This window comes from Poromitra crassiceps (genome assembly GCF_964638095.1).
Source record: "Poromitra crassiceps genome assembly, chromosome: 20".
Classification (NCBI taxonomy): domain Eukaryota; kingdom Metazoa; phylum Chordata; class Actinopteri; order Beryciformes; family Melamphaidae; genus Poromitra; species Poromitra crassiceps.
In genome coordinates, this window is record NC_139637.1 from 13,458,965 (window position 1) to 13,481,163 (window position 22,199).

Here is a 22,199-nt window from a genome sequence, read left to right on the forward strand (position 1 = left end):
ATTTGTAAAGCGCCTTGGGATAACTCTTGCTCTGATTTGGTGCTATATAAATATAAAATTGATTGATTGAGACATGGCCAATTGTGCGTATATGGACGCCCGACCAAGCCAGAGGTAACATCGGGGCGTGAACCTGCGACCCTCATGTTTCTAGGCAGGGAATCTACACGCTGTACTGCCCTGACATAATGAGCATTATTGACTTAAAAACAGAAATCCACTCAATAGTGAGTGATACAGCTTTATACAGTCACTGCTAAAAGAGCTGTATTGCTTCACACAATTCATCACCAATCAATGATGTGCACACATCATTTTGTAGTGATTTTGTTTGATCAGCTAGGGTCAGAGGTCAGACCTACAGGGGTTTGCTGCTATCTTGGGCTGACAATCACCAAACCTGATATTGGCCTGTCATGTTGTCCATCACTCATATGATGGATGTTCCTCCCTGACCGTAGCATCGCCCACTCTAATCGTGGCATTTTGATCAAATTCCACACACGTATAATACTTGGAATCTTTGGCATGAAAATGGTCAAACACATACTATCGGCTATGGCAGCCTCGATCCAAAAAGATCACCGCTACTATCAGCCTTCAAAAACAAACAAACAAACAAACAAACATATTGGTCAAACCATATTATCAAATGTGTGTCTGTATTTGTGAATGTATGTAGCATGTACCTTCCACACAGCGGCAGCCCGCCTGCAGCACCCAGGCGTACATGTCCACCCTGGACTGTGACATGAGCTGGTCTCCCATCAGGTAGGTGTTGTGGGAGGAGGCCACAAAGTAGTTGCACAGCGGCTGGCTCAGGTCCTGGTGGACCTCGTAGTGAGCAGGGTTGAAGATGTCCCCCGCCGGGCTGCGCATGTAGTTGGTGAAACCTGAAAGGAGAAAGGCAAAGGGCTATTTCCACCAGGACGTGTTTCTCATTTCTAATCTAACAGTGGTTTTATTCCCGTAGCTGAGGACGGTGTTCTTTGGAGAAATGTCACAAGTGTACATAGAGAGGCAAAGTGACCGCCTGCTTCCTGCTTCAGCACTGTACCAGAGATTTTCATCCGCCATTTATTTTCCCATAGAAGTTCGTAAAATGCTTATATTTAGAATCGGGAGAGACCATTATAGAACATTTCACTCGGACCAAAACTTAAAAAAACGACATCGAAAGAATATTTTCTTTAAATCTGCGATTCTTTTACATTTTGGTCTGATTGAATTGTTATGTGGTCTCTCCCGTTTCTAAATATAGCTGAACCGTTTGGTAAGTAAGTAAAACTGTTTTTATAAGCATTTTACGAAATGTCTATGGGAAAATAAATGGCGGATGAAAATCTCTGGTACAGTGCTGAAGCAGGAAGTAGGCGGTCACTTTGTCTCTCTATTTCACTATTTCACCCTGTAAGTGGTGAGTGTGTGTCACTGTCAACAGGTGAACTCGGTGCCAAACGCCCCCCACCCCCCTCTTACACCAGAAGACAATTGTAGCCTCAACCCAGGCATATTTTAACATTACAAATGATAATGAGGTAAGGTCTAAAAGTGGGACAAAGTTAAGCTATTCATATAGCCTCGGATCATCACAAATGAACATAATGAACCACTCTTTCCCCACAGCTAGAAACCAGAAAGCCAAGAGCCTCATTTATGTCATACTCTTTACAAACAGTAAGGAAATATTGGCAATGGGGACTGCAGTACTTTGCAGAATAGCAAAGTACCATCATTTACTTTCATCATGAGGTAGAAACAACACTGGTAGAACACGCTACTGTACCTTTTGTATGTTGTTGACCTTCTGCAAACATGAATCAATACCACACGGATATGGACTGCACACACCTATCTATACACATAGAACCTGTACTGTCTTCAGTGAATAAGGAGCGAGCCAAAGACTGATAAATAAGGTGAATTCTAAAAGGCAAAAGTGATTAATGTAGATAATGCCAATGGATAACTTCAACAGAGCCTGAGACAAGGGTAACAAAAAGTATCCCAATCACTATCCAACCAATATGTTCCTCAAGTATAAAATGACAAAATATAAATGCATAACTAAGCAATTGTTGAAACGGCTATTTAGGCTGAGAGCTTGATAATGACCAAAACACCGGCAAACTTGAATGTGAAAAGAATAAGGACTTACCATCAATACCCAGAACTGCTTCCTTCTGGTTATCAGAGCATGGCTCAAATTTGTTGATGATCTCCAGGCAATGGTCCTTGGACACCTTGGTCATCTACAAAATATAGCAATACAGGCAAAAGTAATCAAATATTAATTCAATGGGAAATGCGAGCGTTGGATTGTACGTGAATGTGTCAATGTTTGTGAGAGTTAAGCCGTGTGAGAGAACGAGGCTTTGGCTAAGGAGCTTGGTGGACCTACTTCTGAGAAACAGTGTTTTGATCATAGAATCACTGGCATATCTACCAGCTCTCCCCCTGGTATGATACAGAACTCATATCTACCAGCTCTCCCCCTGGTATGATACAGAACTCATATCTACCAGCTCTCCCCCTGGTATGATACAGAACTCTGCACAGTAAAGGGAAAATCCATCCTCGAAGTAATCTTACACCTGTTAAATATCAATCTGTGAAGTTCAGTGCATTCCAGATTTTGTAAGCGTTGCAATTTCTCTTTTTCTTGTGTCCACTTTCCCGCAGCCTTGACATGTGTAGGCTAATGTTCTTCTGTTAGTGATTTATTATATTTGCAAGAATGGCTTTCAACAACCCCCAGAGAGAGAGAGGGGCCGTGAACACCAAAACTGGAGAAGTAGTGGTAGAAGTATAAGCAGCATCTATGGTTTGGCCAGTTAGGGTTTGCATAGCTGTTTTTAACGGAGGTAAAAGTGGACTTTTGCTTTATCTCTGGGACTGACTTCATACTGCTCCTAAACCACTGATTCCCAATTCCCACTTCGTTCACGAGAGTAATTCAGGTTTCTTCTAAAGGTACGACCGAAACCCCTGATAGATGTTCCATCCGATTTAAAATGGGGTTATCCTCGTGACCTAGTGTGCTCTGCCGGGAAGCGTTTAAATTGGACAGCATGGTTTGGAAATTCATTCTGGCTCATCCTTTTACTCGCTTTGTTATCAGCTACAAGAGCAATACAATGAATCGCACAATTAATAGATAATTGAACACATCATGGAGCCTAATGTCTCGTTTCTTATTTGAGGCACAGGAGCAGAAGATAGCGATAAAGTCAGCGGTTGATGCCAGCTCAGTCTAGAAACAAACTCTGCCACGCGTCTTGGCGTCGTTTCAAACAAATCAACAGCACTCGCCGCTCTCTACTAATGAGAGGAAGGAAACGGTCTGATTCAAAGTGCTAGAACTAAACGCCGAATATAATTAGAAATGAAGACAGCCCATCTGAATTAGGGGCCCGACGTCTAGCCATCCAAAACAAAGCCGCCTTCTTTCAAAATGACTCGTTTCGTCACATTAAAATGCTCTGCTGCTCGAGTGCAAATTAGCTGAAAAAGCATGCGCCGGGTGTAAAGAAGAACGACGAGACGTTTTTGCTTATTACCCTATTTTTCTTTATTTTTTTCCCCCAGGCGATGGTAGTGAGATGTCGCTCTCTAGGACTTCACTTGAAGTGTTGTCGATGGTGCTAACGCTAATAGCCTTGTAGGGCCCTCGCTGTCTACATTTCCCCCCGCGGCTATTATTAAGCGTCACTTCAGAGGCGCGAGATGCTGAAGCCATTAAGCATCTGGTCTCCCACCTTACAGAGAAAAGTGGCACCTTATGGGTGACGACGATGATTCCCTCTCAGTTAAGCTGCCGCCACATGATAAGCGATCCTCTCTTCTCTCACCGCGAGGTAGAGCGGAGAAAGGTCACCGGTAAATAGGTAAAAATTGATACAATTTGAACTTTGACCTCAGCGCAAGGTGGCAAGTTCAAGCAGTGCGCGACGTCGAGTGTAGCGCTGCCGCATAGTTGGGAGGCACCGCTCTCCCCGTAGGAAAACAACGAGTCAGCCGGCGCACAGCTGTTTTACCGCAGATCATGTGTGGGGGGGGCTTTAAAGGGACAGCTCACCCTAAAATCCAAAATACATATTTTCCCTCTCACCTGTAGTGCTTTTTATCCATCTAGATTGTTTTGTGTTAGTAGTCTGGGTTTTGGAGATGTCGGACGTAGAGATTTCTGCCTTCTCTCCAATACAATAGAACTGGATGGCATGGTGAAACAGTGCCTGAATGTGGCCGCGGATACTGTGTTCACTCCTGAGATTGCATCCCTGCAAATTGTCATGGCAAATTGTTTACAAAAGATGGACAATAAAGCTGATTTTCAAAGTACCTTGAGGATTTTTCAAGTTGTGAATTAAGTCAAATTTCTCTCTTGATTACAAAGGTGGAAAATACAACTGTTTCTAACTGGGTGTTTACTGATTAAATGTTTAAGCTCCCCACAAATGCAGATGCTTTTTTAAATATATATAACCAATTGCAAATTATTACAATTACCAAACAGATAAAAAGTAGATTATTATATTGAAATGTTATTTAAGATTTAGAATGTTAATTTTCTATCAAACACAATACATTTTAATGTAATTTTACAACGTTTATTGTTGGCCCTCGGCCCTCCACCCAGATTGAGTTTTGGCCCTTCATGGGAAATAATTTGGGCACCCCTGATCTTGAGCAACTGGGTCATGATTTCTGGAAAGAGGCATTGCTGTTGAGTTTTTCCAATTGTATTTTTTTGTTCAACTCTTATAGTGGAAAACGACAATCTGTATCACTGGGATTCTGTTGTCAGTGTGTGAGAGTCAAATCAAGGGCAGTCATCTTTTTTTGTATAATCTTTTCAGAGCTATAATGGGAAACACTGCATCACAGACTACATAGATTTTTTGGGTGTGACAATAGGATGTTTCCCCCGTTAACAAATCTTGTATCACAAAGCACTTGGACGACGTCCCAAAGGAAATACAGGGGGAATCACAGGGTAGAAATAGTGAACAGGCTCAAACTGAGCTTCTGTTTCCACAGATTTGCCAGCTAACCCGCGGCGCACACCCCATTCAACTCCAGCACAAAAGGATGGATGCACTGCAGCTGCCCTTGCCTTGCCCAGCCCAGAGACAGTGTTTCCTCAGAGCTCCAGGACCATAACCATTGATTTTTTTTAGCGGGCCGTTGGCCAGTGACGGAGAAAAAAAGAGAGAGAGAGAAAAACTATTTTCTCGGTTAAACGATGCTGCTCTCCTCTTTGAAACGGAGCAAGAGGAGACAGAGTGCTCAGAGCGGTGGCCATAGTTAGGGTACATGATGCAGCAAAAGACGAGGTGTAAAATATGCAGAGAATTTCCTGCATATGCAGAAATAACTGCGTAGAATTATACAGCAAGTCTTCTGTTCGGTCTCATCAATTATGCATGCTATTACTAGTTCACATAAATCTGATTTATATGCCATTTTAAGTGCAATGTAACCAAGTCATGAATGTAAAACACACACTCTGGTATTATTACGCACATCTGATAATAGGTTGCAATAGAGCTTTTATGATTTATCAGCCAGCTCTTCGTGCAGAAGTTGTATCTAAAGTTGCTCAGGATAGATCCATCTCCAATGTTTTCAAAGCTCTCTCAGTGTTACAGAATGATTCGCTGGAGAAGCTCCCAGTCGATTGGCAGGTGGAGATGTCCAATTCTCTGGGAGTCGAGACTAGGGGGGTTACGGACGTCGTGTCAACTCGACAACATAAACATTCTACATGGTGGGCGGGAAACTGAGCTGAGTATCAACCTCTGTGGAGCGTGATCAAAAGATCAAATGAAAAGATGGTGCTGCGTACCTTCTGCTCGGTCTCCAGGAAGCGGGCCAGGTCGTCGGTGTCCATGTCGTCTTTGTGGTTGCTGTAGGTGAGCATGAGCAGGTAGAGGTCCCGGCGGGTGGACATCATCTTGTAGAAGGAGCAGAACTCCTCGAAGTCCAGCGTGCCCTGGTTGTCGTCTGTGTCCGCCTCCTGCACAAGTTCAGCCCAGTTCATTCACAGCCCAGTTCATTCACAAATCAGCTCAAATATAAGTACAATCATATACAGTAAGACATAATGGAGATATGGGAAATGGGACACCCTGATAAGCTACTGTATCTGAAGCTTGAGAATAGGGGTCCAGACACCAAGCAAAATTCCATGAGTCTCTGAAAATTCCGAGACGAGTGAACACATCAGACATCACTGGATTTGACTCTATAAAACAACCCTTCAGCCGGAGGCGGAACTCGCCATCTTCGGCTGCTCCTTCCTGCGGCTGTGCAACAGTCACCAAGAGACTCATTCTGAAGCAGTGGAAGACCCCCTCCCCACCCTCCTTTCAGCTGTGGCTGACGGACATGGTCTCGATTATACATACTGTATGGAGAGACTCCGGTTCTTGACGACCAATTCTCTTGGGAAGTTCTTGGTTATCTGGGACCCGTTTCTGGCCTATTTGGATGAGGTTAATATCGATACGTGACTCACCTAACTGACTTCTCATGGACCCTTTACGTGGAATCCCACGCATGCGGGCATCTTACGTGGCTGGTAGTGCCAAGCTGTAGTATTGGAATGTGAATTATATGTTTGTTTTGTTTTTCTTTCTTTCTGTGTCTGAGCCTTTTTGTTTTTCACGTTTTGAAAATTGCAAAATAAAATAATAATAATAATTAAAAAAATACATCACTGGATTTGGTCATGATTAGCTCCCTCCTTCCAATCAGGCAAGGTTGCAACATTTTATCTCAGGCTCCAGTATTGTGACTGTGAGGACTTAGTATTAAAATGAACTACACATATGTCACTGTTTCTTAATTCAAGTTCTATATGTCACTGATGTCAAGGCAGGTATTTTGCCTTTGACAGTTGATGAAAAACACCTGCTTTTACATCACTGATTGGTGTGTAGCGAGAAGTGCAACACGCCCACAGAGAGCAGTGCAGCAGTCCTTTTCAGCCCTGTCATTTAGATCTGCCAGTCTTTGATCCGTTTCCCCCAAAGGCTGTGGCTATTGTTGTGTACTAGAACAGTGGTTCTCAACCTTTTTACTAGAGCCCGACACATATATCGGTCCACCGATATCGGCCTATATATATATATATATATATATATATATATATATATATATATATATATATATATATATATATATATTAAAGTTCTAGACAGCATGTTGTGTATATTTGATCTTTTTTCTTAATTCAAGTTCTATTTTATATTTGTTCAATTTGTGTTTCTGTATTTCTAGTTATTTATAATTATTAAATTCCCAGTTCAGTTTACTGTTTCACTGCATTGATGTCATTTTGGACAATAAAGTTGATTGATAAGCTGTAAAATATCCTGCCTACATTACATATCTCAAGTCATGTCAAGTCATATCTTTGTCAAGTGTTTGATATTTGAGGGATCATTGCAAAAAAAAACAAAAGTGTAATATAATGTGTATTTTGTATAATATAAGAATATCGGCCGATATCGATATCGGATTTTTTTTTACTCTACTTTTTACACCAAGTGCCACCCCAGAAATGACCCCTATATGAAAGTATGAGAGGGAGGGAGCCCCACGCACCGCAGGTTGAGAACCACTGTACTAGAACAAGGCTAAGAAGTGCACGGCGGTGGGTCACACCATGTCTATGTTAATTGTTAATCCTGTTGTTAATCCTTGGTTCAGTTTAGTGAGGCGGTCTCGCCTGTGACCGGGCTCCATATGCCGCGTGGCACTAGAAGCGACTACACGCTGTCCAGTGATGACGTCTGTGCCGGTTGGAGGTTGGCGTCTGAGTTTGGACACACTGGGGTTCGACCGATATCCTGTACTGTATAAGGGCATGATATATTAGATATTGTCCGGTAAGTGGAGAGTTTCGGGTCTAAAAAGCTAAATGCAAGTGGGTTTTCTTCCCTGGAAATAATAATTGGGGAAATACAGAATCTTTGTGATTTGTGCAACTTCTGGGCATAAAAATGGTCACAAAAAATATCCACTTTCTGCAGCTTCATTACAAAAACATAGGTATTAGCCTTCAAAAAACCCTCCTCATTCAATCCCTACTGTAGTCCACTGACACATTCAGTTTGCCATCTCTCAGACTGGCACCATAGAGACACTGCATGAAATAGGCCATGCCCATCACGGGGGAAAAGCTCCATTCATTTCCACACACCAGCGTCATTTTCCTAAAAGCTGTTGTGTGGTGGGCTGCGCAGACAACAAATGTAAAAAATCGCCAGTTCAAGTTTTTTTGTACTCCCGAGGAAAACAAGGAAGCCATTGAGAATTGGCGAGAAGAACAATGTGGATGTTGCTGTCAATGAAGTAAGTTGGAGTGTTCATCTTCCGTATATACGATCTTTTTGTGCAACACCCGGCCATGCACGCGACATAGGAGAACGCCAGGATTGGACGGGAGTTTGTGTTTTCCCCTGTTTTGGGCGTGGTTTCTGAATGACGCCGCGCTCCGCAGTGTCTCTATCGAGCTCTGCTGCACATGGCTGGTGTAGCGGGAAACATACGACACCAGACAAACAGCTCAGTACATTACTACACACCACATCACTATGGTGGCACTATGTCACTATGGTGGCACGGTGTGACACGCAAGTGACGGCCACAGATGAATACAGTCAGTATGACTCATATGACATTATGACTAAGAGTTAGCAGGACTGCAGACATCTGCTCTGACCACACAGCACTGTGTTCGGGGGCAGGTCATTAGCTTAACTTGAGGGACATATAAAGACCATTATAGCACGGTCTGGGTGAATACTCTTTTCTGATTGGCCGGCAGGTGTGCGTTAAAACCGTGTCTTGCGCACGTAGTTGGGCTCAAGTTTAATCATCACCGTTCTAAATTCGTCCACTGCCTACATAAGGACAAAGCTGAGGATTTTTAGCCCGTTGAGTCAGCCAGCCAGCCAACTGAGTGGTGAGCAGCGAGGTTGTGACCGGAAGGTCGTCGGTTCAATCCCCGGGACCGGCAGCATAAATCTGGGTGGGAAAAGTGAAAAGGCAGCGCTTGCCCCTCCCTCGTTACCACCACTGAGGTGCCCATGAGCAAGGCCCTTAACCCCAACCGCTCCAGTGGAGCTGCTCAGTGGCCAGCAGATCAGACCGTGGTTGTACTGGGCAGCTTCCAGGTGTGAATGTGTGTGTGAATGTGAACAGGGCACTCCTGAAAAACAGAGCATTGCTCTCAGTGAGACTCCCCTTGTATATAAATAAAGGTAAAAAAAATAAATGCTTCAGAGATCGTGAATTCCCAAACTGAATCAATAGTACGACATACAGTAGTATAAACACAAAAGTGCTTTGTTACAGTAGCTCGATCTTGTTGCAACTAAGATATCTGTTGATTTTTTTCCCATGACAGATTTAGCTACTACGACAGCAGAATTCACGTGCTTTTGTAAGCTAGTAGCATGCTGTCACCTAACCAGCTTGATGGCAAAAGGGACTAGAATCATTCCTCGTCATGACAATGGTAAGCTCCTGTTTCATTTCCAATATCAATACAAACATTTTTCACCAAACATTTGTGAGGGGTTTTTATTTTATAATGTTGGCAAACGACCATGGTATAAGCGGGATAATCAACGAGTAGGTGTGTGTGTAATGCACGACGTGGAGGCGAGGCACCACCCCGCACGAAGTGGAGGCTGATCCAGGGTGGTTTGCCTCCGGGGAAGTGCATGAAAAGCGTTTAAAGCATAACCTACTCGACGTTGATTACTGTGCTTGTTTGTTACCGGTGAAGACGAGCACTGATGAGGTTTTAAAAAACAAAACTATGAAAGCAGCTCGTCTGAAACGCCAGAAACCTCATTCTTCACACTTTGAACTGAAGGATGTCCAGATTAGCCGCCGAATCCTTTTATTCAGGACAAATCTGAGCCCCAGGAGGCTCGTAATAAGTAGAGGAAGCTCAGCTGGAGAAAGTAGACCGAAAACATCAATCTGGCTTTATTCATTCCCATTCATTATGTAGGAAGCCAGGCACTTAAGCCGTACGCATACGAGGGCTTGGTGCTTTAGCTCTGCAGCTAATATGGATTAATTTGTCGGTTAGTTAGAAAGTGCTGTTGTCCCTTTCTAACGTGCCTTCGCCTCTATCTGGAAAGTCTCAGTTGTGATCAATCATTGAGCAAAGCTCTTGTTTGAGGAACTTCCCTCTCTGCTCTTGCTAGAGCTGCAGTAAAGCCTTCGGCTATCCTATTCAACCAACCAGAAAGAGACTGTGTCTGCTACAGTACACGCCAACAACTGCTCTGTCAATTCAAAATGTAGGAGATCTTGGACTTGCTTGTATACGCTCACAAGTCATTTTTTACAAGTCCAAGTCAAGTCTCAAGTCTTTGAGGGGCAAGTCCAAGTCAAGTCTCAAGTCTTTGGTCACAAGTCCAAGTCAAGTCTCAAGTTTCTTATGGATGAGCGTTCTATCATCTGCTGCATGCAATCCGGTCTGCTTAGAACACTGCATAGCTCAAACTAAGGAATTCAAAGTATGTACTGTATTATCACCACTCCTTATATTAGCATATAGTATCAGCATTGATTGGATGACATCAGAAGATATTTCCTTAATGTTAATGCACCAAAAAAAAAAAAAAAAAAATTGTTCACAAGTCCCAAACCTCAAGTCCAAGTCAAGTCTCAAGTCTTTGAGGACGAGTCTCAAATCAAGTCTCAAGTCCAAGTCCCCATCGCTGTTGTATACAGGGTGTTTTGTAATCCAGGGACCCCCAATGGTCCTTCAACGGGGCTTCCATCCCCAGAAAACGAAGGAATAATTGAGTTTAAAGCCGGGGCCGGCAACTTTCTATTTGTATTTGGTGAAAGATTCCCTGTTTTGACCAGGGTGGGAATCTCGTCGTTTTAGGGGCGTGGCCATTTAGCCTTTGGAGTCGAATATTTTTTTAGGGCACAAGGCCACATGCCAGGGCACAAAGGCCATTGCTCTATTGAAATCGTGAAGAGCGATTTTTCTGAAATGTGTGTTGAATGAGCCAATGACACATTCTTTGCATAGAGCAGCTACATTAAACTGAGACCACTGATGATTTTAAAGCAACTGACAGTAGCAGGCTGCTAGCAGGGCACTGCCAAGGTGGCCTTAGAGATCTCAGGGCATCACGGCCAGAGGGAGGGGTGTAATTCCCACCCTGGTTTTGACCTATCTTTTCATTCAAATCGGGGTTCTGTAAGGGGTTCCTACTGCCTCTCAATCATAGATACATCACACGTGTTTCAGTCTCATCCTCCCTGCGCCGCAAACTGCAGAGAGAAAACACATCCACAGACGAGATAAGATGAAAGAGCCACAATCCTAACTGAATACTGGGACTGTCACTGCAATAACAATAATGACAATATTATTACTATTGCCTTGCACCACAATATATCACATATTATGCTGACTTGATGTGTGCTCTGACAATATGCTCAGTCAAGAATAAATAGCTTAAAGTAGAGCTGAAATAAATTACTTTTTAACTATTTTAATTATTTTACATATCCCTGGTGCACCTATTTAACAATGTATACCAACATTTTTCACAAAAATCTAATTTCTTTTTAGATTTTTACATCAAAATTCAAGCACGTTTTTTTTCCCATTCAAAACGAAATCCAGTGTGCTGTCATGACATGACAGCTGTCAATCATGGGGGGGGGGGGTGTCTTTTGTGTCTTGTGGTGGACAGCGTCGTTGCCTTTGTTGCACTTCTTCTGTATATATTGGGCTGCATTTGTAAGGAAATGTGTTGAACTTGGACTCAATTATGATTTCTATATCAGGAGTCTCACCTATCACATATAAAGAAGAGGCACCTGAGCTGCCTAATGTCCTGCTAGAATCAACATACCACCAAATATTATAATGAGATATTAATTAAGCTAATTAATGTGTTAATTAGCGAAATGTCTATGTGAACACACTTGTCATCACATGGCACATATTTGCAGTATTAATATGACTCCACATCTCAAAGCATCAGTTTCAAGAAAATCTGTTTTCCTCATTAATATGCATATGGGAGGACTTAAAAAACAGGTATGAGCTTAAAGCTTGGAAATAAAGAGATTTTTTTTCAAATTCACAGTGTTTCACATGTTTTTCAGTACGTACAAAATTTGATTATCATAGAAACTTTTTTTATACAGATCATATCGACATCGGTAAATAATGGTTATCGGCCACAACAACAATTTTAATATCATTACCGGTATCGTCCAACATTTTCATATCGGTGCATATCTCTATTAATGTTCTTCCACAATAGGCAAAGGGTCAAATAATCCACAGGTTTCTCTTTGGTGTAAACAGATTAAGCCAAGAAACCAGCCAGCAGACTGTAAACACACAACACACACACACGCACGCACGCACGCACACAACACACACACAGACACACAGACACACACACACACACACACACACACACACACACACACACACACGTCCAGATTGATCCCTGGAGGGTTTTCCCTGCATTACGCCAGAGGCCATCTGTGTCCCAGCAGTACCATATGGGTGACTGACCGTCAACAGGCCGATGGGTTTAGTGTTGGCGAGCCCACTGGTTCCTCCTCCATGGGGCTGAGGTTAAGACAAGCACGTAAACATGCTAATCCCACTTCTGGGAGTTAGCGTGCGCGCGCGGCTGAGCTACAGGTTAGTTAGGCCAACATCTGTAGCATTTTCAACCAGTCGAGAGGCTGTTGGTCGCGGGTTCGAATCTCCACCCCGGTTCCTTTCTGTGTGGAGTTTTGCATGTTCTCGCAGTGTTTGCGTGGGTTTCCTCCAGGTGCTCTGGTTTCCTCGCACAGTCCAAAAGACATGCGGATGCCTCTATACTATACTGCTCGTCTGGTGTAATCCAAGTCTCCAGAAGCCCAGAGGTGCCAAGTTGACTTGAAAAGATGTTTTGAACTGAAATCTTTACTGTAGCCACGTTGCTGCACCTGTCCTTTCATCGTCATGGGGGCGAGTAGATGACGACTGAATTTTCATTTTTGGGTGAACTTATCCTATAATGAACCGGTCAGCATAGTATTTTTGCTACAAACGCCCATCCCTAATGTGTAATAGACCTTATTCGATAACCCCGGACGGCGCCATATTGACGACAAACCGCAGCCGTAACATAGTCATAGCGTATAGCAACAGTTATGGTGATGAAAAAATAAGTTTGGACGGAGGTGCGGACCCCTATAAAAAACTGACTTATAACTCATTATATTGCCAAGTATAACCTGAATACGGTATTGGCATAGGCTACACGTCTCAGGAGCTGAAGGCTTTCAAATCCCTTGAGTCCTAGCATTATACCTATTTCATCTGTGGCAATCGGCCCGACATTTTTACTTTTGTGCCACTAACGACATCATCATCATCGTCAAACCTTGTCGTGACAGCAAAGCTAAATAACCTTAACGTTAAATGTTTGTTTGATCTGACGCTTGCTTGCATGAGCCCAATGTTTGCTACTAACGTTAGCCTCTAGTCTCTTTCCCTTCACGTTTGTGGACAGTACGCTAACACCCAGGATTTTATTGCTGCTATTACTACAGCTGTGTAGCATTACACAGCACACTATCGCTGTTGTGAAATAGCTCCTGATGCAGTAAAAACAGCATTAAATAGGCTAGTAAGTAACGCTGGCTAGCGTCCTAAGCTATGACAGCTGTCAGTCACTTTTAAACAGCGCGCTGCGGAATGTCAAGAATATGGCGGCGGTGGGCGTGCATGCATTTTAATCCCAGGTGTAAATGCAGTGAGCACCGTAAGTCATCTTTATTTGTACAGCACTTTTCGAAACAAAGTTACAAAGTGCTTTACAAAACATGATACAAAAAAAATAGTATACAGTACATACTCGGGAATCATAAATAATAAGTAAATAGAACATGAAGCAAAGACACCAAGTAAAAATAAAGTTTAAAATAAGATCAATAAGAGCACAGTCCAGTTATATCCCATAGACACACTCTGGGAAACGAGATGCATATTAATGCCAGGTTTTGGAAGTGGAACACTCGTGACATCTCCTTACACTGTGGCCAATCCATCTCAAACTCTGAACGGTAAAAACTCACCTCAGGCCCCGTCAAGAGAGCTCCTCAAGGACATTCAAATTCCGAGCTCAAATTCGGTATGCTGAAACGGCTTTGAAATCAATATCCTGGAAGGCATGCAGACATTGATTTAAGCTCGGTGGAACAGTGAAGATAAAGCCTTTTCTCCTTCCTTACTTCCTTCATTGTCACTGGATCGTCTGAAGGACACCGTCTCACACAGTAAATAGGACTGGGCCATGCTGGAATGCAGTCAAAGCCAGGGGAAGACGAAGAAACCCACTGGCGATCTTAAGACTTACATCAACTTGCAGAGAACAAGAAAGTCAACATTCTCCCTTTTCTCTTTCCAAGGACTACGGGATAAAGAGATAATGAAAATTATTTTCAAAAAGACGGAAACTCTATCAACAAATGCCCACATGCTATTGTTAGTTGTTCTTGGTTGGTTGAGTTGGCGGCACTGAAGTCGCAGCCCGGTTCACTGCACAGTAGCCTAGACAGAGACTTTCATGATGTTAATAATAAGTCTTTTTCCACCAAAACAAATCAACAGCGGATAAAAACAGCAATAGGCAGACAGCAATTAGATGCCCACATAGTGTATATTCTATATCCTCTACATACGTGCTGTCATCACATAGTGTATAATGCTCTATACTCTATTCACCTTATTCTTTGTCCATATAGGGACGCTTCTGCATAATGTCATTTTGTAATCGTCTTTCTGTTTTAGACCCGGAAGTAGATTACGCCTACCGTAGTCATTTTTAGACTTGCCAAAAAGCTGTTTTAAACTGTTTTAAAAGTTTTAATATTTTTTCAGATGAGAAACATAACGTTCCAAATATGTGACCAGTTTATCAGAATAACGCCTATTTGGAATATTTAAGGACTGAGAGCGCTGGCTGTGTGACCGGTCAGACTAGCTAGTATCCGTCAACCCAGGCTACTGTACTGGCAGTGACAAAAAAAAACTGTCGACGTACTTTTGTAACTAACGTTAAATGCCGACCGGGCACAGCCATTGGCTCCTCGCAGCAGTAACGCTATGAACATGTCACTGAAGTTGGCCGCAGTGTAGCTTAATTATGAATGTTGCCAAACTTCATTCATAGTGACGTTTTGTTTTGAAATTGGCCGCCAACTAGCGCTGAACCGGAAGAACAAATGCAATTGTGTCTAACGCGGAAGAGAAAAAGTGGGCGGGGCTGCATCAGGTGAATACTCAACATGCGTTCCATCATCACCACTAACGCTGCCTCCCTCCACGCTGATCCCTTTCTTCACTCCAGTCTTTTCTGTTACACCTCCAGCTCCTTTCATCTTTAAAGTCTACAGCAGCTTTTATCAACCGCAACAGATGTGCTGACTACCTACTCATCTATTGTGTGTGTGTGTGTGTGTGTGTGTGTGCGTGTGCGTGTGTGTGTGTTTTGCGGTGCGAGCTCTTGATTTTAAGATACTAGTACAAAAAAAAAACTTTTTGATGGATTTCCAGGCCTTATCTCCTCTAGACAATAATAACCCATAGAGTGACTCAGTAGCACGGGTGGATTGCAATCTCACAGCTTTATGAAGGAAAGGGAATAGAACACCGAGACAAATATTCACACTTGCCTTTTCTTCTGTGCGAGAAAATACTCCATGGAAGACAAAACAGCTCATTTTTTCAAAATACCAAACCAACCGAACTACGTGACTACCTGAATGGCCGCCGGGGTCCGGTCGACTCGAGTGCCTTCAGCTGTCGAGTTCTATTCCAGCCAAACTGAAAACCTCGTTGGCGTCGTTTTACCCCGCGACGCCCGGATGGATTGCGGTTACCTTGAACATCTGCTTGACCTTCTGGCGGGGCAGGTTGACGTTGAGCTTGTGCAGCAGCTGCAGGACCTCGCTGATGCTCAGGCTGCCGTCGCCGTTCTTGTCGGCCTCCGCGAACGTCTGCTTCAGCCACGTGACGCCACGGCGTTAAGGAAGACACCTTTTCGTTTTCTTACATCCTCCGCATCTAACTGGCAAAAAAACTGTGAATGAAACCTGAACCAGCCTGTTTTAATTAAGACGCCGCCAGCAGGGGGCGTCCCCCGGTGGCTCACCTGTGTAGAGCGCTTAGTCCTCCTCCGCGTGGCCGACCCGGGTTCGAATCCGACCCGTGGTCCTTTCGCTGCACGTCACCGCCGTCTCTCCCCACCTGTCCTGTCTGCCCACACCTGTCCTATCAAATCAAAGGCAAGCTGCCAGCCTACATGCTACATGTGCCAGATGCTTTTCCACCAAGAACAACATTCTTGTGAATGCTTGTAATATTTTGGCATGAAAATATGAAGCGATTGGATATTGGCACAAACATATGAACTATTGGCCGTTTCAATCCAAAAATATCACCATCACTAGCAGCCTTCAAAACGACACCTAGCTAGCACATTGCTAGGCTTGACAGATTGTTTGACTGTGTGTGTGTGTGTGTGTGTGTGCGTGCGTGCGTGGGTGCATGTGTGTGTGTGTGTGTGTGTGTGTGTGTGTGTGTGTGTGTGTGTGTGTGTGTGTCTGTGCATTTGACTCAATACTTACAGTAGTAATACTGAGTATCACAATATCATACATTGCAATATTTTGGGAGGACAGCACATCAATATGACATCTTGAATCGCCTTAATAAGAGCGACAGAGCGTTCTAAGTGCATGTTATGTTCATATTTAATGTTGATATATACCTTATATAACACGCAGGCAAACTAGTGTATAAAGGAAGGATATTGGTCGCGGGTGCGCTGCCTCTTGGCCAGGCTGTCCTCGTCGCTGATGCCGGCCATGAGGTATTTGAGGCCGGTGATCCAGGTGCGTGCCTCCTCCCCGGTGCCAGACACCAGGTCCAGTGACTCCATGTGCTCGCCATAGTACAGGCTGAAGCAGCAGTTGGGGTCGAAGCTGCCCTCCGCGTAGCGCTGGAAGATCTCCGACTGTTTGCCCGCGCACACCTCCCGGATGGAGTCCACAGGGACTGGTGGAGGACAAGGTGCAGCCGGGTTAAGACCAGGTGCAGCCGGGTTAAGTAGACAAGGTGCAGCCGGGTTAAGACCAGGTGCAGCCGGGTTAAGTAGACCTGAGTTGTATAGCATCTTTGTAGGCGCACAATCATTAAATGCTGCGCATTTTAAAACCACAGTGTTTCCCCCTAGAAGATTTTTCAGGGCCTGGAGGGATTTCGAAACGTACCCCGACCGCAACGGTGGGGGGCCCTCGCTGGCGACGCTAAACTTTTAGCTAACCTGTTCGCATCTATGTTCGCAATGGCATCCCAAGTATCATCATACTATTATGGGATGCGATGCGAACAGTTGTATGATGGGACGTGTGTTTCCCAGGCAACGACACACGTTGACACATTTTGGAACAGCGCCGCACGCTGGCACGATGCTCCTAAAAGCAAAATGCTTATTGTTTTGGATGATTTGGCATCTTCTATCACTGTCAACACCAGTATTGTTCTATTGTAATAATATAAAGTAGAAAGTCAGGTTGCAAGCACACTCGAAAATATTTAAAAACTCACTGGGTGCAGGGCAAGCACGAGATATGAAAAAGAGAAAAAGAGAAAAAGCCAGCACTCCAAATGTCTTTTTTTGTTGATTTATTTCCTCATACACCTGGGCAGCAGCAACGAACGTTTCAGTCAAAGACGCTGAGGAAGGTCTTTGACTGAAACGTTCGTTGCTGCTGCCCAGGTGTATGAGGAAATAAATCAACAAAAAAAGACATTTGGAGTGCTGGCTTTTTCTCTTTTTCTATTGTAATAATATGCCATAAAGGTTTATTGAAATTTTGGGGAGAGCAGGGAAAAAAATCTATTTATTTATTTTGCAAATTTTTCTCTGGCCTGGCGGGCCCGCCAGACCTGTAGAATGGTAGGGGAAACACTGAAAACCATATAAGCATAAATACATGACACAAAGGCGTGACGCAGATATCACATTCATGTACATTGTTGCCGACAAGGTGAGAGCAGTTGAAATGCCACTTGATGAGTTACACCGTTTAGATTGGGTCATACAAAAGTGTGACACACACAATATCATGCAACAACAGACCCCAACTTCCAAATTAATTGCCTTATTCATGAGAATTTAATTGCTTTATTGGTGAGAATGTTCTTCTCTTGTACCACATGTATTATAGAACTGCAACGATAAATCGATTAGTTGTCAACTGTTCAATTAATCACAAAATATTTTGATAAGGGATTAAGGAAGGGGAGGAAAAATGTACAGTAAACTGAATGTCTTTGTGTTGTGGACAAAACAAGACATTTGAAGACGTCATCTTGGCCTTTGGGAAACACTGTTTGACATTTTCCACCATTTTCTGACATTTTATAGACCAGGGCTGGTCTATAAAATAAAATAAAACAGGGCTGGCCCTGTTTTACATTTTAAGAAGATGATGAAGATGCAGTGAGCTGCAAAGGGAGATGGAGAGAATATGAGGCTGAAAGAATGGAAAGGGCAATGGAGAGAGGACCATGAAGAGAACGGAAGGAGTGGGCCTTTTTCACCGCAGCCGTTTTGAGGTGGTAAAGCAGGAGGTAAAGCAATAACATTAATGAGGGCCGTGGCACTGGAACCCGTACATGGAATGGAGTCAACAGTAATGGCAGTGGTTACACCTGCTTTACTTCCTACTTTACCACCTCAGAATGGTTGATGTGAAAAGGGTCCATAGAAGACTGTTCAACTTTTATTAGGAGAGGAGATGAGATTAGGGAGCAGAGGAGAGGAGAGGAGAGGAGAGAGGAGGAAAGGACAAGAGTGGAGATTAGAGAGCAGAGGAGAGGAGCGGAGATGAGATGAGTTGAGAGGACAGGAGAGGAGAGGACAGGAGAGGAGAAGAGATGAGATTAGAGAGGAGAGGAGAGGAGAGGAGAGGAGAGGGAGAGAAGTGGACAGGAAAGGAGAGGAGGAGAGGAGAACAGAGGAGGAGAGGAGAGGAGAGAGGAGGAGAGAACAGGGGAGGAGAGGGAAGAAGTGGACAGGAGAGGAGAGGAGAGCAGAGGAGAGGAGAAGAGAGGAGAGAGGAGAGGAGAGGAGAGGAGAGGAGAGGAGAGGAGAGGAGAGAGGAGAAGAGAGGAGAGGAGAGGAGAGGAGAGGAGAGGAGAGGGGAGGAGAGGAGAGGAGAGGAGAGGAGAGGAGAGGAGAGAGGAGAAGAGAGGAGAGGAGAAGAGAGGAGAAGAGAAGAGAAGAGAGGAGAGGAGAGGAGAGGAGAGGAGAGGAGAGGAGAGGAGAGGAGAGGAGAAGAGAGGAGAGGAAAGGAGAGGAGAGGAGAGGAGAGGAGAGGAGAGGAGAGGAGAGGAGAGGAGAGGAGAGGAGAAGAGAAGAGAAGAGAAGAGAAAAGAGGGGCAGGTGGTAAGTAAGCAGTGTGAGTCCTGGGACTCGTGAGGGCATCAACACTAATAGGAAATGGCACACACAAAAAACTCAATGAAGCAAAATCCTATTTCTAACGGCCGCCTCTCCTCATGCAGCCTCTTGCATTCGACTCTTTAGCTTCGTTTTTAATTATTTTAGAACCACTGGAGCAACAACTGACTTAATGGCTCTGGGCATAGGGGCAGACTTAATGATGAGTTCAGGCAAGTTTAACAAACAAAACACTCAACAAAATGAGTTGTGCCCAGAGAGCACAGTTCATTAAGACAAAACATTGATGAGCTGGTAATGACATTTTACAGGAATAACATTGCCTCTAGTCTTTTATTAGCTTCATACCGCCCCACCCAAGACAGCACACAGACCCTGAGTTATTACAGACCGTGAGTTATTCCATTTCTTCTTCAGTCTAGGTGGCCACTTTGGAAATAACTGGGGGAAATAACTGTCTGTTACTCTTTTACACTCCTCTATTCACCTTATTCTCTGCCCATACAAGGATGCTTCTGCATGACGTCATTTTGTAAAGTAGATGACGCCTACCGTAGTCACTTTTAGACTTGCCAAAAAGCTGTTTTCAAGCAAAAAAAACACACTGTTATAAAGTTTTCATATTTTTTCGGATGAGAACATTCCAAATATGTGACCAGTTTATCAGAATAACGCCTATTTGGAAATATTTAACGAGCAGCGAGGATTGGGAGCGCTGGCTGTGCTGACCGGACGGACTAGCTGACTCTAGTATCTGTCAACCCCTACTGTAGGCTACTGGCAGTGAGAAAACACTGTCGACGTGCTTTTGTAACTAACGTTAAATGCCGACCGGATAACAGCCATCGGCTCCTCGCAGCAGTAACGCTATGAGCATGTCACTGAAGTTGCCGCAGTGTAGCTGCTGAATGCTGCCAAATGTCATTCATAGTGACGTTTTGTATAGGAACCCCTTCACCAAAAGATGCAATATCCTGGTTGCTGATGTGGTTCCTCCTCTGGTTTTTAGGGGCGCCTGTTCGGAGGGAGGGGGAACTCGTTGGAATAGCGTGATCCTCCCATGTGCTATGTCCTACCGGTGAAGCTTCCCCTGTCAGGTGAAAAGAAGCGGCTGGCTAACTGCCCATGTCTCGGAGGAAGCATGGAGCCAGTTTCGGCTCTCCCCAGATCGGCAGAGGGTGGAGCAGCAACCAGGATAAATAAATGAAAATTAGCACTAATGGGGGGTAAAAATGAGATAAAAAATCGGGGGGGGGGGGATATTAGAGAATAGTGACGAAATTGTCCGCCATCTAGCGCTGAACCGGAAAAGAACAAATACAATCGCGTGTAACACGGAAGAGAGAAAAAGTGGGCGTGGGTGAATAAGGTGAATAAGGTGAATACGGGGATGTAACATTTCCGCCCATCACGGGGGAAAAGCTCCGTTCATTTCCACACACCAGCGTCATTTTCCTTTAATTAAACATAGCTAAAAGCTGTTGTGTGGTGGGGCTGCGCAGACAACAAATGTAAAAAATCGCCAGTTAAAGTTTTTTTGTACTCCCAAGGAAACCACGGAAGCCATTGAGAATTGGCGAGAAGAAAAATGTGGATCTAGCTGTCAATGAAGTAAGTTGGAGTGTTCATCTTCCATATATACGATATTTTTGTCCAACATGCGACCATGCACGCGACATAGGGAGAACGCCAGGATTGGACGGGAGTTTGTGTTTTCCCCCGTTTTTGCGGGCGTGGTTTCTGAATGACGACGCGCTCCGCAGTGTCTCTATACACACACACACAGTCATCCATAATGCAGGCAGCGATATAGTCATGCGGCTCATTCACGCCCCCCCTATGTCGGCAAAATCCAAAGACACACACGCGCACTCCTCCCCCAGGCACACGCACTCCCTGGGGGCAGGCTGCAGGCTGCAGGGTGGGTCTATGGTTGTTTGGCGATTGTATGCTATTGGATGTCAAAGGTGGCGTCAACAAGCTACTCCAACATGCTGCTGCTGTCTTGGAGATGCTCCCGCGTGGCTGTCACTATTCCCCCTCCAGCAGCCCTGCTTGTGTGTGTGTGTGTGTGTGTGTGTGTGTGTGTGTGTGTGTGTGTGTGTGTGTGTGTGTGTGTGTGTGTGTGTGTGCGTGTGTGCGGCGTGCGCCTTTTCCTGATTGTGGCCGTATTGTAAATTATGCAGCAGTATACAGTACACCTGTTGTCCCTGGAGCTCGATGAGGGCAGCCACTCTCAGAATTGGCAGAGTTTTTATTATTTATTGTAGCATATAATACATATATTTTTGTGTGTGTATTTTTTTCCCATTCCATTCCACTGCCTGTGGAAGTGTTTGCCTAGCTAGTAGAAGATTAATTTCAAGTTTGCTGAAAAAGAAGGTTGACATTTTCCAATTAAACGGTTTGATTTATTGGAGTTCTTCATTGCAAGTGGTCTTAAACCTTTGTTGGGGTTGCAAAGTTAGGGTAGCAGGCCTTGCTAGCGGTAACGTTAAGTTATCAAGTTGCTTCGTGAGCCAGGTTGGTCCATTGTATTTCTTATCATCTTTCTTGTTTCTTTCTCTGCCAAGATGCGCACAGCTGGAAAGCATGTAAGTAGCTCTAGGACTGTGTAATAGCATGACTGAACTCTAACTGCTTTGTGTTGTTGTGGCGGCC

At 44.1% G+C, this 22,199-nt stretch overlaps 1 protein-coding gene across 1 annotated transcript in view; it reads right to left on the bottom strand.

Moving 5' to 3' along the window:
• Nucleotides 1–22,199, bottom strand: part of plch2a (phospholipase C, eta 2a) — a 261,324-nt gene that overhangs the window by 41,378 nt on the left and 197,747 nt on the right. The window contains exons 3-7 of the mRNA XM_083656395.1: nt 16,882–17,125; nt 15,949–16,078; nt 5,849–6,019; nt 2,159–2,252; nt 690–893 (exon numbers count right to left, since the gene is read on the bottom strand). Of these exons, the coding sequence (XP_083512521.1) occupies nt 690–893; nt 2,159–2,252; nt 5,849–6,019; nt 15,949–16,078; nt 16,882–17,125 (843 nt within the window). The remainder of the gene's footprint in view (nt 1–689; nt 894–2,158; nt 2,253–5,848; nt 6,020–15,948; nt 16,079–16,881; nt 17,126–22,199) is intronic.